We start from the raw sequence: 23,925 nt of genomic DNA, 5'->3' as shown, positions 1-23,925 counted from the left end.
GAAGGCAGAACAAGACCCAGGGCCACCAGGAGAGGAAGTCCCCACACCACCTCGTAGCCTGTCCCTCCCAGTAGATGTGGTGCCCAGGGCCTTCAGGGATGGAGCCAGGTTCAAGCACCGGGGAGGAAACTGGGACTCTCCCCTGAGGGACCTCTGAGAGGGCTGAGGGAGCTTGGGGCCAAGGGGACTCACAGTTGGGCATCACTCACGTCCCCCACTAGCTCTTGGAGGCTGCCCCATCCTCCTTTGGCATTTTCTCCCTTACTGGATCTCCACTTAGATCCATTCACCATCTTGAGCCACTCCCTCTGCCACAGGCCCACCTGGTCAGTGCTGTTAGTGGCCTAAACACGGGAGGTTGGATAAACCTCCCACACCCCCATCATCACTTCCCATGTGGCACAGCCCAGTCAGTTTTTGCCAGCCTATAAGTCCCTGCCCCCCCATCCCCTGCCTCCCTCAAACCCCTGCTTACCACCAGAGCTTGATGGTCTCCTGGTTAGACCCAGCTACCAAGCCCAGACCAGAGGCTAGTCTGTGGCCCCACACCCAGTATCCTGATGATCTAAAAGCTGACAGGGAGCTGGGGAGGCCCAGGCCTTCCCCACCCCTCCGAAGACTTCTTCTACAACATTTCAGGAGGGATTGCTGGGAAAATAAATGGTGGGGGGGTGGGGTGTCTCAGAGTCCTTGAGACAAATGGCTTCGACTTACCTAAGGACCCCAGCTGTTTCATTCCCCATTTTATTGACCACCCCACCCAGCAAAGAAAACTGAGCATTGGAAGTAAAATCATGCATCTGGTCCCTTAGAGGTCAGGATGCAAAGGACAAGAGTGCGGAGACCATTATTACTGGTGGCACACAGTGTCATCTTTCTGCCACCAATAATAATCATATTATCATACCATCATCATATAGTATCATAATACATGGATGTATTATAATGTGGATGTCATGTAATATTCTATAAGCCGCACGTGCTATAGAATATAAAGAGTCAGCAAACAAGGACATGATATACTAAGATGATATGTGCTCCTATGACAGCTGGCACTGCCCAAAGGCAAGAGAGGAGGTGACCCTAGACCCAAATCTGACAAGTTTCCCTCCCCATTCTCTGAAAGAAAGTGGAAAAAACCAGGTGAGCTGCAGTATTAGCAACAAAGGTGTGCTGATTGTGGTAATGTGAGGATGGAGGTCACATGGACATAGGGGGCCAGCCCCACTTACATGTTGCTCTCTCTACATATATCTATCTCCATCTAGCACTGGACTCTTCTCCTCCTCGTTCTCTGAAGAACAGGGAACAAAGAGAGGAGAGGGTTATGGACAGACCCACATGCTCTCACCCCGTCACCAGGTCACCCGGGTCACAGGGGCTGGTCCCGCTTGGCACAGCCTTTGCCTTTGGAACTACTGCAGATGAAAGCCCACGGCTTTCCAGTTGGAACCTGGCCTCTTCATCCTCTCCCTACCCAGTGAGGCTGGAGCTTCATTGTACTCCACCCCCAAGGAGAACCCAGAAAGCTGGGCCTTGCTGGGCCACTGGCTTTAAAAGCCTCCAAGAGATGGGGGTATCCAGCAGGGTGGGAGAGTCCCTGAAACTGGGGCTATGACTATTCATCCACAGGGCACCCTCACCAGCATCAACCCCAGGGGGTGGGCAGCAGGGTCAGACGGGCTGGGGACGAAGGTGGCAGCCATCCCCCTCTGTAGAGAGGGACACCCGCTGGGCAGGAGCTGGCCCTGCCTGGCTCCCTCTGGTGGTAACAGTGGCTCCCCTGGCCACAGTGCCCACCTGGAGCATCACTGGCTGCTCCCCTCCCCAACACTGTCCTGGCCCCAGCACCACACCAGCAAATGCCCAGCTGGGAGCCCAGCCCCTCACTGACCTGACGCTCTGTCTGCGGTGTCCCAGGATCCCTGTCTGAGCCACTCGTCTCAGGTCCAGGGCCTTCGAGGAAATTGGATGGAACCAGGCCCCTCTGTCCATTCAGTTCTCCCTGGAGAGGAAATGCTGGTGAGACTGAGACCAAGAAAAAAGCCTCATCCCGAGTCCCCTGATCCTGAAGCCTCTGAGAGAACCGCTGGGTTGACATCAGTGTCGTGGGAGTGACCTGGCCCATTCCTCCAGGCTCCCATCAGGAACCCTTGCTCACCCCCCTCCTCTCACTGAAAGGGCTGGTGAAGTGGGGCCCAGCACATTCCCCACCCCAATGTCCTCACATAGTAGAAACCGTCATCATCCATGCCCCCGAACACAGTGATGACATCCCCTGCCCGGAAGGGGAGCTCTGCCTGTAGAGAGATTGAGACACGGAGTTAGGCCCAGGGAGGCCCTGCCAGCGCCCCCCTTCTCTGGGCTCTCTCTGAGGGACCTTACCTCCACATCCATATTGGGGGAGCTCTCCCGGGGGTTGTAGTCAAATGCAGCCACCATGGAATGGGGACTTTTCAAGCTGGCAGCAGAGACCAGCTGAGGGGTGCCTGCAGGGGGAAGGGGAGAAGACTCAGGACTCTCTAGACTACCCCCCACCACACACTGCTGGCCTAGTCACCACCTCCCTATTGGTTGTAGCCTTGGAGAAAGACCAGAGAGGCTGTCCCACCCCATCTCCCTGCCCAGGTCAGTCCCTCACCTGCACAGTGCTGGGCAGGGCCTTCCAACTCAGCTGTGGGGAGAATGAGTATGTGAGCTAGTCCTCTCCCCTCCGTATCCCAGGCAGGGGTGGCGCACGGCAGGCAGGATGCTCACCCTCACACAGGGAAGCAGGAGAAGGAGGTTCAAGAAGCCTACCAGCCCAGCCCTTCTGGGTTTGGTAGTGAATTAAGGCCCAGAAAGGACCCAGGACTTGCTTCCAGAATTTGCATTTGGGAACACAAGTCCTGGCCAACCACTCGCCACCCGAAAAGAACGAAGCTCCCACTGGTAGGGTGGATATGGGTGAAGGTCTGCCCTGACTCCCTTAACCTGCTCAAACCCCACATGCATCTCCCCAGAGTGCCACCTCCACCCCACTCATCCTCACAGGCCCCCGAGGGTGCATGGGATCTTACCCACCTTTCTTGGAGCGGCGGGGCTTGGGGGGAGGCCCAGATGTTCGGGCTGTGGAGTACACAGAGGAACTATTCCCTGATCCAAGAAGGCAAGCAGATGCAAGAGAGAAACTGAGGCAGGGGAAGGGGTAGGCCAGTAACTGGAGTCTCCTCTCAGGGGGGCACCGGGGTTCTGGCACTCAACTTTTTAAAGCACATTCCTCCCCCATCCCTGACCTCCAGGACCCAAAACACAAGGCCCATCCCCTCGGCAGCAGAGACCCTCTGCCCACTCAATATAGCAAGCTAAGCCCCCCGGCCTTTGTCTGTGAGGCCCCAGCAATTCTGCTGTGGAGGTGACAAGTGAAGTACCCAGGCCACTCAGGCATACAGATAATCCAGGAACAGGCTGAGTGGGAGCGGGGGTGGCCAGAGGCGGGTGAGGAACACGAGCGGGTCATACCTGAGCCCTCAACAAGAACATCCGGAGACAAATATCCCCACTGGGCCAGCTGCTGTTTTCTTGCAGGACTGTCCACAGCCACCTCGGTGACCATGTTGCAGGGGATGTAGCCTATCCGGCCCCCACCTTCGCCCCGGTAGAAGCCGTCAGCATCCTTGTCCCCAAACACCTGGCGGCAAAGACCAGTCTCAGAAGGCCAGTTTAGCAGCACCTGTGCCCCTGGTCCCAAGCCTGGCAGCACCGCGCTTGCATATGCAAGGCAACAGGAAACAGAATAGGGAATAGAAGGAAAGAACCAAGAATAAGAATAAGAATCAGAATCAGAGGGATGAGAGATAATAGCTCTTTCCATATCATCACCCCCTGACTGCGCATCCATTGCTTCAGCCCACCCCAGACCAGATCACCTTAATCTCAGGGCAACAGCAAAAAGACTTTACTGGGGCCTCCTTGGTAGCACAAGGGGTTAAGATGCAGCCTATGTAGCTATCTGCAGCCACTGCAGCACGAGTTCCATCCCCGGCCAGGGAGCTACCCACATGGCACAGCAGACCTCTCCCATTTCACCCGCTGCTCCCCTCAGGAGTATATTTCAGCCAATCTGCCTGTTCTGCTCCCCACTCTGTCTCTAGTGAATCCTCTCACCCCCCCCACACACACCTCTGGCTTTTACCCCAGTCTTGTATGCATAAATAAATAAATCTTTTTTTAAAAAAAAAGATTTCACTGAACACTTGAAGGTAGAATAAAAGTGGTGATGCTAACAGCGCAGCTATTAAATCATGCCGACCATGTGCCGGGAAGTGCAAGCACTCTGTGTATGGAGTCATTTCATCCTCAAACCACCACGAGAGGCAAACACCAACACTGTCTCCATTTTACCAGTGAGGAAACAGAGGCTTGGAGGAGTTAATCTACTCAAGGTTACACAGCTGGAAGGGCAGGGTCAGGATCCAGTCCCAGGCCATCTGGGTCTAGAAGCTGTGTTCTCACCCGTGCATGACTACGCCACCCCCAGTGCAGGAAAGTGGGGAGGAGGGAGGACCAGAGGGTGAGGCAGCCACCTTCAGGATCTGGCCTTCCCGGAAAGGGAGCTCCTCTTCCCCTGCATCCGGGTTGGGCGACATCGACACAGGGTCATAGTCAAACAGAGCCACAAAGAACCTGACAGGCAGGTCCTGGGAAGCCAGTACTTCTGGAGGGTTCCTCAGAGGAACTGCAGAGAGAGTTAAGGAGAAAGCAGTGACAATAAGCTCTGGCCAAGGGGTTAGGAAAGGCTGCCTCGGCCTAGCCCAGTCCCCACAGGCCTCACCAAGCTGGGTGGTGCTGGGTCTGGGTGCCCGGCCCCCTTTCCTCAGAGAGCCCCTCCGCCCAGAGCTGTCCTGCCCTCTGGGCTCCCCAGTCTCTGTTGCCTGCAAAGAGAAGGCAACAGATGGCAGCAGTGACACACCATCCCTCCGGCGTGTGCCTAGGCAGGGACAGGAACCCGTGCGCTCCCCCAGCTCTGCCCCCATTAGCGTAAGCAGCACAGCAGAGCAGGGACACAACATTCTTCTCCTGGAGCCTTGACCCAACTTCGCTGGAGGTGTCAGACCCGACCCCAGAGGGGAGAAGGCGTGGGAGGGGAGGCCCCAATTCCAGGCACCCCAATAGGTGAGTGCAGTGGGAGGGACTAAGGCTAGATCTCAGAGCATGTGAGAGCAGGGCCTCTTCTCAGCGTCAGGTGCGGGAGAGGCCGGACAGCAGAGTCAGGGTCCTGAAGGTGTGACTAGCTAGTGGAGGAAAGGGCCACCCGCCTGGAGGGCACCCGGCGACTATGATAACAGAATATTGTGCATCCCAGTTCCGACTGGCAGAAGCAGCAAAGCAGTGGAATGCGGGTGGGAGGAGGCAGGCGAGGCCCAGCCCCACCTCTGCTGATGGAGGCGGCAGCAGCGTGGAATGGGAGCAGCTGGTGGGCAGCAAGCAGAACCACCAGGCGAGGTGGCAGCAGGCAGGGGGCTGCCCAGGGTGGGGAGTAGGCACGGACCCAGGAGGGTGGCTCCTTGGCTCTGCCAGTCGTACTTCGGGCTCTCTGTTCTGGCTCCCCTTTGTCCCAGGCCGGGAGGCATGGGTAGGGGCCAGGGCCTGAATTGGCCTTCACAGGCCCCCTGGGCCTTCCTAGGGGGGCTGTGCCCCAGGCCTCCCCATCTCCGGGATAGGAGTTGCCGCTGATGCTGATGCCCCCGCCGCCTGCCTCCTGCTCGTCCTCAGAATCATATTCAATGCTGATTTCCAAACACTTGGGGGAGAGGCAGCTGGCCAGACCAGATTCTGGGGCCCGGCCACGGGGGCATCTCCGGGAAGGGGGTGGGCGCCCTCTCCCACTAGCCTCTGGTCCACCCCTGGTGCCCTCGCCCACGGGAGAGCCACCCCTCTCCCATGTGGGGCCCGGTCGTCCAGAGGCCTGGGGCCCTCCATTGCTGAGAAGTCGGCTGCAGTGTTCACGGGGATCTGGGGACCGCCTGCGGTTTGGGGGCTTCTCAGGGGAGCCACTTCCTCTCCACCGGCTGCTTCCACCAACTAGTCCAGGCATGTCCTCCAGGCAGTCCCCCACCCCGCAGGGCTCAGGAGACAAGGGACACGGGCCAGGTCCTGGAGGCTGACTGCTGTCACAGCCCAACCCCAGCGCCGCAGACTCAGGCTGGCCAGGGTCTCTGGAAGAGCAGCCTGCCCCAGGCTTCTCCTCATCCTCTTCCTCGTCCTCCTCTTCCTCGGGGATGCTAAAGAGCTTCTTGCTGCAGAACTGCTGGAGGGGCAGCTCCAGTATCTGCTCCAAGATCTCCTCGTCGCTGTCAGTCTCACAGAAGGAGTCAGTCTGGGGCTGGGTGGGGAGCAGCAGGAAAGAGAGGTCCATGGGAAGAGGAGAGAACTATGATCTTTACCCTCAAATGAGGGCAGGGGTTGCAAGCAACCCCATAGCCCTCCCTCAACTTCCTCCAAGAGGAAGACCAGAGAGAAAGGGACAACCCAAAGCCACACAGCATGTTCAAGGTAGGGCTAGAGGAAGAATTAGGGAACAGGCTGCACAGACATTTGGGCCCCTGGGGGGCAGCAGCATGAGGGAGAGAGTCATGCCTGAAGTAGCAGAGATCTCCCTACCCCCTCCCAGAAGCCCCCTACAAAAGGACTCAGATGGCTGCATCTGGGGGGCTGGAGTGGAAGACGGTGCAGGAAGAGCTCCTCTTCCTCCCTCTCTTCCCAGGAGGGTAGAGGCCAATCCTGAACCACTTCCTGTCTGCTGCTTAGGATAGGGCCCAGGCCACACCTAGAATGTTGCTGGCACTCTGTGGTGGCCGGAGCAGCTGCTGACACACGGGGTAGAGGCCCCTGGAACCCGAGGTCTAGGGCCCGCAGCCCCTCCACACCCCGGTACCTTGGCCCCATCCTCCCTGATGCTGTTGCCAGCGACCTGCTTCTGGAAAGAGCAAGTCCTGGAATCCAGCTCCTCCCTCTCCTCCTCTTCCTCCTCCTCTGCCTCCTCCTCCTCTTCCTCCTGGATGTCTGACAGATCTGAATTGCGACCATGATCCACAAGGGAGTTCGACAGACGACCCCCGAGCTCTGCTGTGTCCTCCCTCTGCAAGATGAAGGACAGGAGAAAGGGCGGCCTCTAGCAGGGTCAGCCACAGGCAGAATAAAAGAGGCCCCTTGGCAGAGGGAGAGAAGGTCATGCCCTCAAAGGGTACGCACAACATGGGGGTGGTGGGTCAGGGGGTGGTTGTAAGGGAGAAGGATGGGAGACGAAAAGGAATCTGAAAAGATAAAGTGACAAACAGCCAGAGCAGAGAAAAGGACAGCAAAAGGGAACGCAGATTTGGACTGGCAGGAGGAAGGTTCAGATTCTTTGAGGTGGCACAGTGTGTCCCCAATCCTGTACCTCAGTCCTGGGCCTCGGCCCAGACCCCATATCTCCTCCGTGGCAGGTCTCAGCGCAGAGCCCACTCTGGGCCAATGCTCCCTGGGTGGAGCAGGGTGCCTGGTGAGCCTCTCCTTCTGTCCACTCAGCCTCCTCCTTGGCCAGTGAGGAAGTGGCAGTGGCAGGAACCCTGTCCCCCAGGGTTGACTCACTGGCCCTCCTGTCCTCTGAGGCACCCAGCACAGCTGGCCGGACCTCCCCCTGGAATGGGAGTCGATGAGGAAAGCCCTTCTCCCAGCCTCCACTGCTCCCCCTCTCCCCAGCCATGGTACCTGGGAGCAGGGTGCTGGAGGCTCCTCTTGGGATCCTTTCAGCGTCTCTCTGGGAAGGCTTGCTGGGGGGCCTCCTGGGGGCCCTCGAGTTCCTTGGGAGTCAGGGCACCCGAGGAAAGAGTTGGGGTCTCCAGACCCTGAGGAGTCTGGAACAGGGGGTAGTCGGGCCTCCAGACCTGGTCGTGGTGAGGGACAGGAGACCCTGGCTGGCAGGCAGGCTGCAGTCAGGGCTGGGGCAACAGGAGCCGGGATGGAATCAGCCGACTCGCCATGGGGTGACATGGTACGCACAGCCACCTCGCTGCACACCTGCAGCAGCTGCAGCTGGGACACCTCCACCAGCACGCTGCCTGCTGTGGGTGACGCCACCTCCATGATCTGCGGGGTGGAGGGAGCACAGGATGGGAAAGAAAGGTGGAGATGGCTAGACGGCAGGACATAAGGACAACAATGGCTCATATCAATGGCACTCTGCTATGCCCTTGGCATGACTTGTCTTGTTTCATCCTCCTGGCTACATAACTGCAGAGCTGCCGTGGTTTTTGAATCCCAGGCATCTACTACAAAACCCCTGCTCTTAGCCAGTCTGCTACAGAATGCCAGATGCCAGGGGCTGGCCATCTCTGTGCCAGGTTGGGGAGACTAGGCTTCTGAGCAAGGCAAGGAGGGACCAACATCCGGGTCCCAGGGCACAGGTAGCCAGAGTTCCCAAGCCATACCTTCTGTCCATCAGCATAGATGGCATAGCCTGTGACCCGGACACCATTGGAGGTGCCAGCAGCATCAATGGTTACTGGGAGCCAGCTGATGATCAAGATTCCAGGGGAAGGCCCCGGTTCAATCTGCACATCCAGCGGGGCATCAGGGGGGCCTGGGAGGAAGGAGACACAGACCCAGTAGCGCAGAGCACTCCCCACCAGCGACATCAGCCCAAGTTACCATTTCCCTGAAAGTGCCAGTTGCAATGGCCTCCCCACTGCAGACACCCACAGCCTGGCCTCCCGCTGTTACAGTCAACATGCAAAGCTGCATACCTGCTGGGAGTGTGGTGAACTGCAGGGTGGCAGCCCGCTGCTCTGGCCTCTCCCAGCCTGGTTCCCAGGATCCTCGAGGTGGGAGCTGAGCCTCCACTCGGGCCTGATAGAGTGTACCAGGCCGCAGGTGGCAGAAAGTGGCCCAGTAGGTGCTAGGGTGAGCAGGGGGGCACTCTTCCCCATTGAGGTAGATGGCATGGGTCAAGTTGCTATTGCCGGGCACCCAGGTGATCTCAGCAGATGTGGCTGTCAGCCGGTGGACCCGTAAGTGACTAGGGACAAGTCCAGCCTGGGCACCCACTGCCAGGCAACAGCGCAGAGGGTCAGAGCTGCCCCGGCTAGTCAGAGCCTGCACAGAAACATGGAGGTGCCCGGCCCGCAGGTCCAAGTTCTCCAGCACAGCCTTGGGGGGCGCCCCGGGCCCCAGAGCCTGATGCAGTTCCCCATTCACGCAGATATGGTACCCTTGCAGCTCTGCTCGCTCAGGAGGAGGTTCCCAGGCCAGCACCACGCTGTGGGCCAGCTGCTTGAGGACAGCCAGGCGGCGGGGGTAAGGCACGGCAAGGGTCTCGCCCAGGCCCTCAGGTGCAGGGCTCAGACTGAGCTCATCCCCTGCAGCCTCATCCTCCAGCCTGGGCTGGCTGCGGCCCCCACTGCTCTGGCCCCCGCTACTACTGCCACCCCCACCTCCGCTCAGGAAACTGAGTTCGGGGCCTGAGCTATGGGATAAATCAGCCAGCTCCGGAGGGAGGGAGGTCAGGAGGTCGTCGTCAGACACACGCTCTACAAAATTGGAAGGGACCAGGCCCCTTCGGCCATCCATGAGCTCCCCTGGCAGAGGGAGAGCAGGGAAGGGAAAGAGAGAGGAGGCAGAGAAAAAAAAGGTCCAATAAAAGCATTTTAGCAATGGTTAATGGACGATCTTAAACATTGATTCAAGTCAACATTTAACTGTCAGTATATGAGTCACCTGGAGGTTTGTTAAAATCCAGACTGTAATTCAGTCAGATGTGGGTGCGACTGAGAGTCTACATTTCTAGCAAGGTCCAGGGAATGCTAAAGCTGGCAGGGCATAAGACACTGTGCAGAGTCTAAGGGGATGCATGTGGAAGTATGTTTGGTCAAATGTCAAGATGTCTACAGCTTTGAAGTTGCTTTTCTTTTTTCACCTACATCTGCATGAAATGAGTATGACACAATATTAATAATTGTTGATTCTAGGTGGTAAATATATGTGTTCATTGTACAATTAGCTAATTTTGCTGTTGGAGAACTTTCATATTAAAATTCTGGGAAGGGGACTCCCTGGTGGCACAGGGGTTAAAATTTCATAGCTATCAAGCTTTCACCAGCCATTGCGGCCTGAGTTCGATCCCCAGCCAGGAACTAACACACATTCATGGTTCAGCAGACCTTTCCTGTCTCGCCCGCTGCTCCCCTCAGCAGTGTATTTCAGTCAGTCTGTCTGTTCTGCTCCCCGCTCTGTCTCTGGTGAATCCTCTCACCTCTCTACACCTCTGGCTTGTACCCCAGCTCTTGTATGCATAAATAAATAAATCTTTAAAAAAAAAAAAAAAAGGAAGGAAACTTGAAGAAACTACAAGGACTTTCGATCAACTTGATGATAAAAGCACTGTAGTGGCTTGAAGGGTAAAACCCCACCCAATATGTGGGTGTCCTCAAGCATAAAGCCTGTATCCTGTGAATGTGACCCTATTTGGAAAAAGTGTTTGCAGAAATAATTAAGTTAAGGAGCTTGAGGTGAGATCATCCTGGATTATCTGGGTAGGTCCTAAAATCCACTGACAAGTACCCTTATAAGAGAGCACAGGACGGGCACTGAAAGAGGAAGAGGAGGCCATATGACTGCAGATGCAGAAATCCCAGTGAGGTGGCCACTAGCCAAGGCATAGCTGGAACCCCCAGAGGCTGAAAGGGACAAGGAATGGTACCCTAGGCCTCTGGGAGAGTGATGTTGCTAAGATCTTGGTTTTAGACTTCTGGCCTTCTGAGCTGTGAGAGGGTGCATTTCTGTTGTTTTAAGCCACCCAGGTGGTGGCCATTTGCCAGGGCATCCCAGGAAACTGACACAAGCACTGTCACTGAGGAGTGAGGCATCACAGGCAGGAGACTTCACTCTAAATGAACCCACAGTTCTGCATGGCTGGCACCGGGGCCTGGGCTGCAGTCAGGTACATGTTCCCGAAGTTCCCAACCACCCAGAGAACAGTCCAGGTGCCACTTGAGGTAGTGTGAGCTAGTTTTTTAGCTAAAGTTTGATGAGGAATAAAGCATACTCCACTCAGTTGTCTGCATGCCTATAAATCTAACCCATACTGTACAGTCAAATTCTAGTAAACTGATGTTAGTTGATACTCATATTTTTGCGGCCCCCCTCCAAAAGAAAAGGTGTAGGGTTTGGTTTTGTCTTTTTTATTAAAATAATAATAATAATAATAATAATAATTATCAACAATAACTTGGTTTTCTGGTAGCTATTTAAAGCTGTTTTCCATTATTCCCAGCAGCAACTCAAATAACAGACATAGGGTCCAGGGAATGCCTGGCCTCACAGACCCAAAGCTTTGGGTGATACAGACCAAGATCTAGCCTGTCCTAAATCTCTAGTTACAGCTCTCTCCCTGCCCTGTCTATACCTCATGCCAGTCTCCACACAGTGCCAGCTTCCCTGCTGCTGAAGGATACAGTCTGGTCCTCAACCAGGGCCAGCCTAGGGTGTCTCCCAACACCATTTCTTCTGCAGGTCCCACCCTATTGCCCAATGTTAGTAATGAGCCTTCTCCCAACTTCCCTTAGCCCATGGCCCTCCCAAACCCCCACAACTGCTAACCCCTTACTAACACCCTTTCCTGGGCTCTGATTCCTCCTCCTCTCTGCCTGGAGTCCAGCATCAGCTCTATGCTACATGTCTGACCTCTCAGCACTAGAGTAAACACCGCCATGGCCTAGCTGCCAGCACAAGGTGAGATCAGGCATAATTCACTGTGACACTCTGTCCACCATGTGGACAGTGGTAGGTCCTGTACTGCCTGCTCGGGGCGGACCCAAGCAGATACCTGTCTTCCCTTTTCCCAGGGGCTGCCAAGTCTCTGTAGGCCTTGAAGCTGAGTCTGAAAAGTCTGGGTGGGCTAAGCATGCTATGGAGAGGGAAAGATGGGTAGGGAAGAGGATCTTAAAAGCAGGGGAATGAGCCTGCTACCTTCCTACCTTCAAAAAAGCCATCCTCATCCATGTTGCCATAGATGTAGATGTACTCGCCGGCAGTGAGTGGAAGCTCTGCCTCTGGATTCTCATTGGGGCCCTCGAAGGGGTTGTAGCTGTTGGGGGAGGCGCAGGGGAGGAGGACAGAGACTTACATCCCACCTCCCTCTCTGGTCTGCATTAGATATTTATTAGGACCTATTATCCACTTACAGCCAAGTAGAATACTCACTGAGCGCCCCCTAGCCCAATTAGATTAGGTGGGCATCCCTATATGTCCAAGTGGGATTCCTATGCCCTACCCTCCATTTCTGCCCATGCACCCCAAATGCTGGAGATAGAAGCAAGGGTATGGGGCTCACCTATAGCGTGCTAGGAAGACCTGAATCCTGGCTCCTCCCTGGCTGCCCTCCGAAGCAGCGGGAAGCAGGGAGACACTGTCCACCTCCAGTTCCTCCACCTCGCTGGCTGTGTCCACCTGGAGGCAAAGAGAAAGGGCCAGTTCCTCTCCAGGACCCAGGACCAATGGCAAAGCAGGAGGTTTCCAGTCTTGGCCAAAGGAGGACTTACAGCTTCAAGCAAGTAAAGCAAGCCCATGAGGCCCAGGTGTTTTCTAAATTGGCACCTAAGCCAGCAGGTTCTGGCAGAGCCCAGATGCCCTGGGTAGGGGAAGTTGGGGTAACCTGGATCCCTCCCCCAGTTCTGGCCTCTATTGTACCAGTCAGCAAGTAAGACCACTTTCCCTCAGAAATGTGCCAATTCACTAGCGTAGTGGGCAGCCAGTGGCAGTCTATCTCCTCCAGGCAAAAATGCATCAAAGGGTTCAAGTGTAAAGAGCTGGCAGCAAGGAGACAGAAGAGGCTGAGGAGTTCCTGTGAGCAGGGGCCTAAGCGGGTAGCCGGCAACGCCTCCACCACAGTACCACCATTCTATCCCACAAGGGGGCAGTACAGGCCTGGGGCTGGTTCTTGGAGAGCAGAGCTGCTGACTGGCCGCCGCCACTTTCTGGGGGTTGGGAAGTAGAGAGGGGTGAGGTGATGTGAGGAGTTGTGACACCCAGAAATTTGGTAATCATGATAGCTGCCATGGTTAACCATCCACTATGTGTCCCAGAGCACTTTCCTTATGTTTTATCACATAATCTTCACAACAGCCTTATAAGGCAGATTTTATTAGCTCCAAAATCCAGAAAGGAAACAAGCCCAGAAAGAGCGAGTGGCTTGCCTAAGTAAGAGGTGGGATTTGAATCCCGCTACCCATGCTCTTTCTCACACAACCATCTGCTGCTGCCACAGACGCTCTCATGGCCTCATTATGTGGATACCAACGCCAAAGTGTCTTCTTCCACCCCGCCCAGGACTCCAGGGCCTCTCTGGGCCCCAGAGGGGTGGGGTTGGGAGGCCCCATGATGGGGCCTTCATTCAGGCAGGCCCTGGAGAAGGCCCACAACAAAGAATCCACCCAATTCCTGGGAAATTCCCCTTACCCAAGACAGCCAGAACCCCTGGCGCCTCCCCACCACTGACCTCAGGCGTAGGGCATGACTTGGGGCTGTTGTGGATAGACTCTGAGCGAGAGGAGTTGGAGAGAGACTCTGCTTTCTTGGCTGTCCTTCGAGGAACCCCAGCAAGGGTGGCTGGGGCAGGCTCAGAAGACTTCGGGGTGCAGCGACCCGGAGAGCCAGGCGGGAGGTCAAAGTCTAGAGAGCAGATGGTGTGTGGGTTTGGAATCTGTGGCCTGAAGAGGGACCAGGGACCAAGGGTGGAGCCTCTAGGATATGGGGTCAGAGACTCCATAGCTGGTTTTCCTTACAAAAAGGGAAATATTGGGAGGGGGACTTACTAAGTAGAGGTGGAGGTGATTTACATTATTTACATTATTTACATTATTATTTGACAGGATCATGAGAGCAACGTGTTGAGGTACACTAAACTATTCCTGTCTCCTAGCTCAGGGAGCCATGCCAGAGGCTTCACAGCATGCTCAAGTCACTGTTACGTGAGTGGAGCTGACAGCACCAGATCTGACCGATGCCCATTCCCAGCACTTCACAACCCCATATGGCCTGCTGTGGACTACCAGTGCCAACTCCAGCCATGGCCACAGAGGTCTTACTTCAGAAGGAGCGAAGGCCTCAGAAGCCTAGGCCAGACTCCAGGACAACCACTCCAACAAGTTTATTTTTTTCCCATAGGAGCCCGGTTCTAGCCAGGCCTGGCTCTAATTTACTATGTGACTTCAGGTGGGGATTTCAGGCTAACATCACTGGGGTCCATCTTACCTTTGGGGCCGGATCCCCGGCAGGGCTGGGGAGTAGAGCAGCAACAGGGGGGTGGTGGGTGGTCCCCAGGGGTACTACAGCCCAGGGCAGAGGTGAGCAGATCCAAGGGACCGGGGTGCAGGCGGAAGGCCTGGAGCTCCTGCGCCAGGAGGCTGAAGCGCTCGGTTTGGCTGCGGCACTGTTCTTCAAGTTCTCGAACCCGCACCTGGAACAAGACCCACTGTGAGCCACCAGGCCCAGCAAAGCCGCCCAGTGTAGCCTGTGCTAACTCCAGATAGTCCCACACTGGGCTTCATTCCCATCTGCCATGCCCATGGGCCTGGGCACCAACGTCTGGCCCGGCTGCCCCTTTGTCCTTCATAGTAACTGAGTTGAGACTGAAGTTCTGCAGCTGTAGAGCATCTTCACTCCCAGCCCTCCTCTGGAGAAGGGCCAGGGCCTGCCTCACACACAGCACGCCCTCAGCATGCCCAGACAGTGGCCCTTCCTACTTCTGGTTGCTTTCTAGGCCAAAAGGAGTGACTCCCACCCCCATCACCAGGATCACCTCAGGAGTTTTCTCAGCTCCACTGCTAGCCCTCCCCCCGCCCCGCCCCAGACAGTGACTCAAATCCCGGCCTTTGGAGAGGACCCCAGAGAGATCCCACATGGAAACTGAGGACACCTTTGTGACAGGATTGGGCCAATGCTCACGAACTTTTTAGGAGAGTCCCCAGTGTGGGGCTTGCCCCAACACCAAGAGGGTTGTGAGTAAGAGTGGTGATGGATTTCCTCGAGGGCTCAGTGCCTCGGTTTTAGAGGAGGAAGCCCAGGCAACTGCCAGGCACAGCGGCAGGTCTGCGACATGGGGACGGCCCTTATGTCCCGCAGGAATCCCAACCCACAGGGTTTCTCAGCTCTGCTACCAGCCACACCCTCCTCTGTTGGACCTAAGTGTTGGGAACTCTTGGGCCTGAGGGAGGAGATACAGCTCCATCCGCCTGGAGGGGAAGGGACACCGAGGAGGTGGGGGAGGAAGCTGTACCTGCATGGAATCCAGGGTAGACTGCAGCAGGAAAAGAATGCAGAGGAGTTAGACACCTTGGCCCTGTGGGTCACACTCAGAGAGGGGAGGGGAGGGGAGACCCAAGTGGACCCACCTGGGCTCAAGAGCAGGCCCTAAGCAGAAGGGTATTACAGGTGAAGGCAGCTTGGGGTGGGTGGCAGCAGGAGACTGCTGCCACTAGACCCTGAGCCCCTGCCACCTGTGCCCTGTCCTGAGAAACAGGCCAGTGATGGAGGGGATTCTCCCAGGCCCTAGGGCACTGAAGGACTCTTCCTGCAACCCCACATCCCCACACTGCCCAACCCAGCTTTCTCTAAATTTTCCATGACAGCAAGGACACTTCCCGGGACCCTACCTCCAGCAGCTGCACAGCCCCTTCATGTTCCCTCTTGGCTTCTGCCTGGGCCTACAGGGGAGGAGGCAAAATGCTGAAGGGGAAGGATGAGCAGTGGGGGTGGGGTAGAGAAAGATGGAAGGAGAGGGTAGGAAGGGCCAAAGGTGGGGAAGGGAGAGGAGAGAGAAAAGGAAGAGAGAAGGGACGTGGAAAGAAGGTGGCTAAGGGACTCCCCCCCAACACCCACCCTGAACTATGCCTCAGGCCACCCTCCTGGGTTCCCTCCTACCGCTCCAGACACTCTTTCTTAGCCTTTCTGACCTGGCTTCTACCCCTTCTGAATGTCAGGGTGCCATAGGAAACACTGGACCCATTTTATACTGTACACTGTCCCCCAAGCTGGGGGTGGGGGGATCCCCATCTAGTCACATGGCTCATCACATTGATGACTTTAAAATGTATCGCTTAAGACCAAGTCCCCAAGACTCCAGACTCATACCCAATGTCCTAGGGACATCTCCACCCAAGGTTTAACACACACCCCAAATTGAGCAAAAGAGAACTCAGGATTCCCTACTTTACTTCTCCAATCTGTTGTCCCTTCATCCCTCACCTCCTGGGGGGTAGAAAGTCCACTTCCCATCAGGGTTTACATAGCACATGGGAGACAGAGCCGGGACGCAAGTGGAATCCCATAGTGTGTCTTGTCAATTCTACTCCCAAAACACCCTTCACATCTGTCCGTGTCCCCATCCATTGTCTGCACCCTCGTCCAGATGGTCAGTACCTCCCACCCCAACCGCTGCAAGAGCCCCTTCACCCTTTTGCCCTACTTCCAAGCCCACCCCCCAACCTACCCCCCACAGTGCTGCCACATGCTCTTCTCCAATGACAATCAGGCCAAGATACTCCCCTGCTTAGGAGAACAAAATAGCCAAATTCTTTCCAATCTTAAAGGCCTGTAGCACTTGGGCTGAAACCGACTCCTGCTATACTATCCACTGCACACTGCAGTGGCTCGAGTTCTCTGCCCCTGGAGTACTTTCAGCTGGCTCCTTGCCCCTGGGGTATCAGAGATCTTCCTAACCTCTCCAAAGGGGACCCTCACCCCTTCCCAGCCAGTCACCCTGTCACATCATCCTGTTCACTCCTTCCCCTAATCCCTACCCTGTGCTTGTCAGAGTCTGGGATCATCTCACTCATGAATCTGCTTCTTTGCTGATGGGATCCAAAACTTGGTCCTCAACCACCACTCTCTTCCAGTGCCTGGCACAGGGCCTGGTACACCTGGGTGCTCAGTAACTGTCCATCAGACTAAGCGGGGTCCAGCAGCCTACATGTCCCCGGGCACTCTGCCCCCACCTGCTGCAGCCTCCGGACCTCCTCCTGCTTCTCCTGCAGGCTGAGCCGAGCCTGCTCATGCTCCACCTCCAGCTGCTGCCGCCGCTGAGCCACCTCCCGCATGTGCTGAAATACAAGACTCCAGGTCAAGGCCTGAGCCCCACTCTGTTCTAAGGAAGATCTAAGGTGAGGGAGCCTCAGCCACCATGTGTCCCAGGTGCACTCTATTAAAAAAGAAAACTGAGGCCAGAGAAGGAAAGGGCCTGCAGCCCCAGGACAGAGCCTCAGACTCCAGTGCCCCAGAAAGAGTTATTTACTGCCTCATTTACCCCCAGGCCCGACACCAATGCCCTCCCCTTGCTTACAGTCCCCTCACCTTCAGCACTTGCTCCAGGCTCTCCAGCTTGCTCTGCAGGCCCTGGCTCTTGAGAAGGGCTGAGTCCCTCTCCTGTGTCACCCCCAGAAGCTGGTCCCTCAACTCAGTGTTCTCCCACTCCACCTGGAGAAGGGGGTGTGGCAGGGAGCTGGGTGTGTCAGTCTTGTCCCATCCGCTCCCTGACCAGGAGCTCTAGCCCAGTTTGGGGGGCAAAAGGGGTGCTGGAGGAGACAGCCTGGGTCTCCACAGCTCCTGGGCAGAGGGGTTACCTGTTCCTTCTCTGTGGCTCTCCCACTGAGCCGAGAATTCTCCTCCACAAGGCGGGCATTCTCATCCTGGGCTTCTTTCAGCTGCAGTTCCTGGGAAACCAGAGGAGTTCTGGAGAGGAGGCCCAGCACCCACATTCTTTCTCTCCCCAAGCTCCCGACAAGGCCTTCCTCCCCAACCTGGAACTGGCAGCAGCCAGGAGAAAGGAGGTCTGCAGGATAGGAGGGAAAGTGTGTTCTTGGGGCAGGAGCTGAGAGGGAGCCCCCAACCTGTTTGCCTGGGAAAGACACCCAGGAAAACTCACCAGCTCCTCACATCGCCTCTGCTTTTTCCGGGCTTCCTGCTCCAGACTCTCACATTTCTTCCTCTTCTTGCTGAGTTCCGATTCCTGCGGGGCCAGAACCGAGGCCTTCTCACGTGGGAAGGCAGATCTGCCCACGCAGGTCTCCTCCAGCCCTTGACCTGGGACTTACCAGCTGTTGTACCCTCTGCTGATTCTCTGGCTCCCCTAGGACCACCGGTGGGCTTTCCACATCCTCCTGGGGCGTGGCCTGGAGATGCCCAGGGGCAAGGGGCTGGCACCTGAGAATAGGGCCACAGGGCAGCCTGCCCCAGCCCAGCCTGTCTATGGGAGGTCCCCACCCATCTCAGTCAGCAAAGAGAACCCAGTTCACAAAAGGGGGGTGCAGGGGAAAGGGTCCTGCCTTCCCCCTCCCATCATTTCCATTGACATGGAAATGCAGAGCTTACACCCCTGTGTCCTCCAGTCCTAGCACTTTGAGACCCAGAGACCCAAGCACGCCAGGGGAGATGGGTCCCTTATCCAGGCCAAAGCTTTCCCTTTTTAGCTTCCAGCATCAGCCCTGCTCTGCACTCAATAACTGTCCTGCATGTCCTTCAGTGACTGATGGAGGAGGAGGAGGCTGCCTGGGCCCCCAGGGATGAGTTGTTCCCAGAGTTCGGGGTTCTGGATCATCCAGAAGCTAGAGTAGTGTCTCTGGAGCTGTGCAAACCTGGCCAGATCCTCCTTCTGGCTGCCCCCAACCCACCCTGTGGCACTTCCTATTGATTCTGCAAGCTCTGGGGGAGGACAGGTCTTGATGGAGGTCTCCCTTGCTGGGCCTGGCAGAGGGGCAAAACCTGAGGGAGACGCACCCCCTCCCTGAGGACTCGGTCCCACCCTTCTTCAAAGGAGGTGGACCCAGGTGCAGACCAGCAGAGGGGAGACGAACCAGACCTCCAAGTCCTGGGGATCAGGAGTGGGTCCCTCGCCCTCAGCCCAGGCGCCGCCTGAGCCCAGCGCCCAAGGCAGTGACCCATACCTGAAGCCGGGGGCGGGCGCAACGCAGCCAGGGGCAGCAGGGCCGGGCCTGGAGGACCCCGGGGCGGGCGGGGGTGCGCTGAGGGGGCGTCCCGCGCTAGGGCGGCAGCAGCGGAGGCGGCGGCACCGGCTGGGCCCCGCGCGGCTGCCAGGGCAACCAGGGATTTGCAGCCGGGCCGTACCACTGGCTGCGCGGCAGGGGCGGCAAGGGCGGCGGGGAGGGCCCGCGGGCTACAGGCCCCGGAGGGCCGGACCCCAAGCCCCCGGGGCGGCTACCCGGCAGGTGGGACCGCAGACAGCACCGGAAGGCGAATCCGCCTCCGGGGTCCAAAAAGGGCCCCTGCACTTGGAGCGCTCACTCCACCACCCGGTCTTCGGGCCTCGGAGCTTGGCGCAGGGAGCCCCGGAGCCACCGCTTTCCAGCCCTCTGCACACACCCGCGCGGCTGCCCTGCGCCGGCGCTCACCTCTCCCGGGGCCCGGGGGCCGGCACCTCTGCTCCGGCCCGGGCGGCGGGGCCCGGGGCCCGGGGCGGCGGGAGCGGCTCCTGCTGGTTGCGCAGGGCGATCTGCCTCTGCAGCCGCAGTACCTCCCGCTGGGACTCGCGGAGCAGGCGGTCGAAGTCCCGCACGTGGAGCCACTGCGGGCCCTCCTAGGGGGGAGGGGCAGGGAGGGGCATCAGGTCCTACCCCAGTCCCCCCCACGGTACCCCCTGCAGAGCCCCCCCTCCGCCTTGCTGTAGAGGCTCCCATGCACGGAGACGTGCACCTCCTTCCATGCATACAGGCCTGGTCATTTGTGCATGCGTGTGCAGCCACATGCCGCTGCTAGCCCAAGTACAGACATTCGCAGTAACTCATTTACTGGCACTCACGGCGTGCCCAGCACTGGGCTAAATGCCTCGTGAACATCGCTCCACAAATGTGAGGTATGTGTGGATTCACACACATACCCACTGGCATACAGCCTCACGCCAGGAGCATAGAAATTCCCAGGTCTGGGACTCATGGCTCCTCCCCCTTCAATTCAGGCTCCCTCTCCCCGCTCCCACCTGGGCCGTTGCCAGGGGAACCTACTACCCAGCAGCCCCCACCTTCCCGTGCATTTGCATCTCATTAACATCTCCTTCACATCCCAGACACCGCGCTGGCAGCCTTGCGTATGGATGAGTTGGAAAGGGGGACCAGCGCCTCATCGCACCTTGCCGACCAGAGTGAGCCTGGCTTGCAGCTCCCTGCACTCCCGCTGCAAGGCAGCAATCTGCTTGTCCTTAGCCAGCAGGGCGCTGGCTGTCTCGCTGAGGTCCCTGGCTCTCTGGCGGGCCAGAGCCTTCCTGCACAACTCCAGGCTGGCCCCAGGACGGGGCATCGGGGCACTCACCTGACCAGAGGAGGGGTAAGGATGGTCATCTGAGGGCTAGGGCACTTCTCCCACTGCTCAGCTCCTTCCAAAGGAGGGTTAGGAGGAAAAGCTAAAGTTGGGGCCTCTTGCTTCCACCCTCTCTGGAGCCTCAGGGGCTAGGCAGCCTGACTTGACCCCACTGAAAGATGAACTCCACGTCCTTGTGTAGGTCCCAAGGGTGCCAGTAATGGAGGAGGGCTGCCACAGAGCTGGGTCTTTATCCCTGCCCCCATGGGCTCTGCACCCAGAGATGAGCTCAGCGGGAGGCTGCAGCCAGCAGCAGCACGTGGTAATCCAGAATCCTGCTCCCTGACTGCTCACGAACTCCCAGCCCAGCCCTGCCCTCCCTCCTGTAATTTCAGAAACCTTCGACCTCCTTGCCTGACGAGCATTTGCTCTTCCTGCAACTTGGCACCTGGTTTCCTGCTTTCTGGGTGCTAAGCGTTCATGACTCCCAAGCCCCAGCCCCACAGGCCCGGCCAAGCCTCCCCTTTTCCTTGATGATCCAGCAGCCTCCCATTCTCACCACCCTCAGGTTAGTCTCTTGCAACTTCCGGGCCCTCTCCTCCAGGCGCTTGGCAATGACGGCCAGCTCCGCGTTCTTCCGCTTCAGTCTCCGCACCTTTTCCTCCGTCTCGGGGAAACTGCTCTTCCTCTGACAAGGGGTTAGCCAGAACAGGGGCATGTGGGAACACTCCCAACAGATCCTCGTCCTAACTTAGGCTGGATCCCTGGGCTCACGGTGGGGTCCTCGGCAACTCTAGATAGGGGTTTGACTTTTTGGGGTTTGGGAATCTTGGTACCTCCATGCAGCCCTCCGCTGGAGGGTTATTCATGGCATGAGAAGGACACTGAGGCAAAGAACCTGAGTGTTTGAATCTGCTTTCCCCCAGCTCCAACCAAGACCCAGGACATGGCTCCAAGCTCACCAGCATCTGGTTTTCCTCCTTAAGGATGGCACAGCGCTGCTGCAATTCCCCCAGGGCTCTCAGCAGCTCCAGATTGGATCTGTCCTCGAAGCCCATGTTCAGCTTGGCCTGGCACGGCAAAGGACAGGACACAGTGCCTCAGGACCCCGCAAGGCTTAGTCAGAGCCCTCCATATGGAAGCATTCCCCCCTCCACAGTCCAAAGAGGCATGGAAATGAGAAGGCTCCCCCCCAAGTCCTAGGCAGAGTTAGGGAGGCCTAGAGGGCAATTTATTCCTCCCTGCCCACACAGACATTCCCCCCGTCCAACCTGGGGTTCTCTCTGCAAGTCCCTGATTCTTCCCATTTTCCCTCCTAGAAAATGCCAGCTCTAGCTCCCATCATCACCCCTCCAGACTCCCCTTGGCCCCTGAGCTCCCTTCCTTCCCCCAAGCCCTGGTCCCTCCATCTTTCACAGGAGACTGCTCACACCCACCCCAAGCCTGGTCTCCCTGCCTCAGCCTGGCATTGAGCCCCCTTCTCTGAATCTGCTTCCAGACTATGATTCCACCCTACATCTCCACGTAACCCCAGTATCTTCCAGCCCCCAAGGACAGAGACTCTGGAAGGAGAAACAGAGGCCGTCAGGGCGACTCACAGATGGTGGAGGGGACAGGGGCAGAGCCAGATGTAGACAGAGAGGCAGAGTCAGAAGGACAGACAAATTGACAAAAAATGTGATTCCTGCCCAAAGAGGGAAGACAGTCCCAGAGAATGAGCCACGGAGACAGGCCAGGAGAGAAAAAAAGTGGGCAACCGGGTTGCACATCGTGCCAAAGCCGGAGGGCAGGGTGGGAGCCCCACCACCTTGCTGACCCCGGTCCTCCACCTCCTACCTTAGGAAAAACCTCCACCACCTCTTCCTCCAGTCTCAGGCAGTCAGGTCCGGAGCTCTCTGCTTGCTGCCCCAAACTGGGCAGCCCAGTTTTTGTTCCTTCAGGATCAATGACCCCCACAGGCCCAGGGCTCCCGGCTCCCTTGGGCTCTGGGCTCTCCTCAAGCTTCAGTTCTCCAACCTGCAGAACTGCCGGAATATCAGCAATACTTGGGGCTGCACCTCCAGGTTCTCCCCCCTGGCCTGGAGTCCAATTCTGCCATATGGGTACTGCCCATGGCTCCATAGCTCTGGGGTCCCCAAGCCGTGGGAGGGGTGTCAGTTGCTCCATGGTACTGCCAAGGGGCCCCAGGACCTGGACCAGGGGACATCACCCAGCCAAGTAGAGGGGCTGAAGAGGGTCATGCCAGGCCAGACCCTTTCCTCTCTGAGCTCGTGGCTTCACCGGGGTGCCATCCAGGATTGGCTGAGTTCTTCCTCACCCACAAAGGAGGCTGCAGAAGTAGGGGCTGCCAGAGCTGGAGCTGAGGGTATGTGAGCTACGTTTGCTGTGGCTGTGTGTGGAGGAGTGAGGGTGTCCCCGTGGGAGTGGGGAGGGTGTGCAGAGGCCACTGACAGCAGCCCCTGGCGGGGGTGTGCGTGTTCCTCCAGGTCTGTCTGAGCAGGTCAGCACTGTCTGTGTGTTTGGAGGATGGCTGCCCCCAATCGTGTGTGTCGGCAGGTCGTGGGGGCTGTGTGTCACTGTCTGTGCCTGTTTCAGAGTTACCAGTTGTTTCTGTGTGTGTGGGTGTCTGTATTGCAGTGTGGCAGTGTGTGATGCTGTCACTGGCTGTCTCCGAGCATCTCAGTGTTGTGCAGCTGTGTGCATCTGTGTCATTGTGTGTCCGTCAGCGTCTGTGAGTCCAGCTATCCATCACGATCCCTCAGGCTGCCTAGGGTCTGCAGGAGCTGAAGAGGATGCTCCCCAGTGGTTCGCTGTGGTCCTTTATCTCCTGCTTCTCTCTCCGCTGCTGCTTGGTTGCTTGCTGGGTAGCCGGGTCGTTCCTAAGGAGGCCTGGGTCGGTGGGCTCCTTGCCTCATAGTCTCTGCCTTTGCTGGTCTCAGCTCTGGGTACTGCAGGGGTCCCCTACAGTCCGGAGCACTGAGGTGGTGGGCATTGGCACGGAGGAGGGTTGAGCCTCGGAATGGGTGGTGGTGGGGGCGGTGAGCAGGAGAGAATCAGCCCTCTCCTCCCCCTCCTCCTCCCCTCCTGCCCACCAATAGGAAGTCAGCTGCTGGTTTCCATGGTGATGGCGCTGGCCTGATGGGCTGGACCAGCCGGCAGGGTCGGGCCAGAGGGAAGAGCAGGTTCCTCATGGGATCCCAGCCCAGTGCTCCCGACATGTGGCCTCCCACCCATCCTGCCCACACCCCCACCCCAACACACACACACACACCTTCTGGATTACAGAGGCAGTGGAACTGCAGAAGGGCTGCCCCACATCAGCCCCAGCCTGGTAGAGATGGAGACAGGGAATGGTGTAGCAGATAGAGATCCTGTCACAGGAAAGGGCAGAAATAGAATAGATGAGAATTGAGATGAAACAAAGAGAGACAGAGACAGGAGAAAGGATGAAAACAGGAAGACAGAAGCACAGAGACAAAGGTAGAAATAGACTGAGAGAAATGCTTCATCTTCCTCCTGGCAGTATGTGTTTGGGGGTAGCCTGGTCATCTTCAACGGAGGATGGGGAAGAGACCACGTGGCCTGTTGATTTGGCTTTGCTCCAGA

General features: G+C 57.4%; 1 protein-coding gene across 1 annotated transcript; it reads right to left on the bottom strand.

Annotated features, from left to right (window-relative positions):
* Positions 1-470: 470 nt before the first annotated feature.
* TSPOAP1 (TSPO associated protein 1) lies at positions 471-23,325 on the bottom strand. Its single transcript, XM_037492403.1, has 32 exons — positions 22,156-23,325; positions 21,282-21,389; positions 20,879-21,007; positions 20,152-20,331; positions 19,419-19,603; positions 18,105-18,213; positions 17,936-18,019; positions 17,634-17,723; positions 17,365-17,487; positions 17,010-17,114; positions 15,669-15,719; positions 15,293-15,313; positions 14,269-14,473; positions 13,514-13,686; positions 12,350-12,465; positions 11,994-12,103; positions 8,766-9,596; positions 8,451-8,602; positions 7,732-8,109; positions 7,421-7,660; positions 6,917-7,120; positions 5,531-6,364; positions 4,814-4,913; positions 4,566-4,717; positions 3,502-3,670; positions 3,064-3,135; positions 2,642-2,674; positions 2,386-2,489; positions 2,229-2,300; positions 1,895-2,005; positions 1,233-1,294; positions 471-648 (listed from the first exon to the last, which is right to left on the bottom strand). The coding sequence occupies exons 1-31, from the start codon at positions 22,483-22,485 to the stop codon at positions 1,265-1,267; spliced, it is 5,601 nt and encodes a 1,866-aa protein (XP_037348300.1). The 5' UTR covers positions 22,486-23,325; the 3' UTR covers positions 471-648; positions 1,233-1,264.
* Between the last annotated feature and the right edge of the window lie 600 nt (positions 23,326-23,925).

The sequence above is a fragment of the Talpa occidentalis genome, unplaced genomic scaffold (assembly GCF_014898055.3).
Source record: "Talpa occidentalis isolate TD23 unplaced genomic scaffold, MPIMG_talOcc4v2.1 talOcc4.7, whole genome shotgun sequence".
In the NCBI taxonomy this organism is placed as follows: domain Eukaryota; kingdom Metazoa; phylum Chordata; class Mammalia; order Eulipotyphla; family Talpidae; genus Talpa; species Talpa occidentalis.
This window is presented reverse-complemented; position numbering and strand designations above follow the sequence as displayed.

Coding starts and splice junctions, on each gene's coding strand:
- TSPOAP1 (XM_037492403.1), bottom strand. CDS start 22,485: ATGGAGCAACTGACACCCCTCCCACGGCTTGGGGACCCCAGAGCTATG. Junction 13,687..14,268: donor CCGGGGATCCGGCCCCAAAG/GTAAGATGGACC, acceptor TCTGCTCTCTAG/ACTTTGACCTCCCGCCTGGC. Junction 2,006..2,228: donor ATGATGACGGTTTCTACTAT/GTGAGGACATTG, acceptor TTTCCTCTCCAG/GGAGAACTGAATGGACAGAG.